General features: G+C 47.1%; 1 protein-coding gene across 1 annotated transcript in view; it reads left to right on the top strand.

The window, feature by feature from the left end:
* Window positions 1-1,927, top strand: part of LOC108803323 (pancreatic triacylglycerol lipase-like) — an 18,515-nt gene that overhangs the window by 13,797 nt on the left and 2,791 nt on the right. The window contains exon 3 of the mRNA XM_018575171.1: window positions 1,764-1,889. Coding sequence (XP_018430673.1) covers window positions 1,764-1,889 — 126 coding nt within the window. The remainder of the gene's footprint in view (window positions 1-1,763; window positions 1,890-1,927) is intronic.

The following is a 1,927-nucleotide window of genomic DNA, read 5'->3' as shown; positions in this document are numbered from 1 at the left end:
TCCAATCCAGTCCAATCCAGTCCAATCCAATCGAATCCAATCGAATCCAATCCAATCCAATCCAGTCCAATCCAGTCCAGTCCAATCCAATCCAGTCCAATCCAATCCAGTCCAATCCAATCGAATCCTATCCAATCCAGTCCAATCTAAACCAACCCAATCTAATCCAATTCAACCCGATCCAATCCAGTCAAATCCGATCCAATCCAGTCCAATCCAATCCAGTCCAATCCAACCCAGTCCAACCCGATCCAATCTAATCCAATCCAACCTGATCCAATCCAGTCCAATTCAACCCAATCTAATCCAATCCAATCAAGTCAAATCCGATCCAATCCAACCCAATCTAATCCAATTCAACCCGATCCAATCCAGTCAAATCCGATCCAGTCCAATCCAATCCAATCTAATCCAATCCAGTCCAATCCAATCCAGTCCAACCCGATCCAATCCAGTCCAATCCAACCTAATCTAATCCAACCCAAGCCCATTCAGTCCAATCTATACCAGTCCAATCCAATCGAATCCAATCGAATCCAGTCTAATCCAATCTAATCCAATCCAGTCCAGTCCAATCCAGTCCAATCTAATCCAATCCAATCGAATCCAATCCCATCCAATCCAGTCCAGTCCAATCTCATCCAATTCAATCCAACCCGATCCAATCCAATCTAATCCAGTCCAATCAAACCCGATCCAATCCAATCCAATCTAATCCAGTCCAATCGAATCCAATCCTATCCAATCCAATCCAGTCCAACCCAATCCAATCCCATCCAATCCAGTCCAGTCCAATCTCATCCAATTCAATCCAATCCAATCCAATCTAATCCAGTCCAATCGAATCCAATCCCATCCAATCCAGTCCAGTCCAATCTCATCCAATTCAATCCAACCCGATCCAATCCAATCTAATCCAGTCCAATCAAACCCGATCCAATCCAATCCAATCTAATCCAGTCCAATCGAATCCAATCCTATCCAATCCAATCCAGTCCAACCCAATCCAATCCCATCCAATCCAGTCCAGTCCAATCTCATCCAATTCAATCCAATCCAATCCAATCCAATCTAATCCAATCCCATCCAGTCCAATCCCATCCAATCCAGTCCAGTCCAATCTCATCCAATTCAATCCAATTCAATCCAATTCAATCCAATCCAATCTAATCCAATCCAATCCAATCTAATCCAATCTAATCCAATCCAACCCCATTCAGTCCAGCCCAGTCCAATCAAATTTTGACTTTTCTTCCATTCTGAGCTGCAGACCTTCTAATTAGGGCTAATTAACACCAGAACCGCATGCGTCTGCGCGGCTGCAGTGCAATGCGTTTTGTCGCGTTTTCCGCTTGGGCCGTCGGGTGCGTTTTCGATGCGTTGCGCTGCAGCTAATATGTGGCCAGCGGGATTTTTGTGACTGCACCGGTGTGAACAGAGAAGCCGAAATCCCATTGGGAAGCATTGTGACGCAGCGGCTGTGAACTGACCTTACAGGAGAGATGAAGGAATCCTATTGGCCATTGCGGGTCACATGCTCATCCTCTGGTGGGGCTCAGAACTTGTCACATGATCTTCAGATGGGGACTACGTGTGGCCGTTCCATCACACATGACACAGACACGGCCCTGAGAAATGTCACGCAGCCATCACCGGAGTCATGTAGACAGGAAGTGGCCGCAAAGAGGCTGCAGGAGATCAGCAGCACTGCGATGGGGGGAAGGAGGAAGAGTTTCGGGTTTTTCTGATATTTCTTCCTCCAGGAAATCTTCTCCGGGAATATGACGAGTGTCCGGCGTTCCGCCTTCAGAATCCGACAGAAAACCGTCTTCATTGTACACGGATTGGCCGACACAGCCGAGGACAACTGGGTGTCCCAAATGATCCGGGTGAGTTTCCGGAGAATTCCACAATCCGGGGATACCCC

The sequence above is a fragment of the Nanorana parkeri genome, unplaced genomic scaffold, assembly GCF_000935625.1.
Source record: "Nanorana parkeri isolate BGI_ZX_2015 unplaced genomic scaffold, ASM93562v1 scaffold3603, whole genome shotgun sequence".
NCBI classification, from domain to species: Eukaryota; Metazoa; Chordata; class Amphibia; order Anura; family Dicroglossidae; genus Nanorana; species Nanorana parkeri.
Note: the sequence above shows the minus strand (reverse complement) of the source record. Positions and strands in the feature narration are given on the sequence as shown.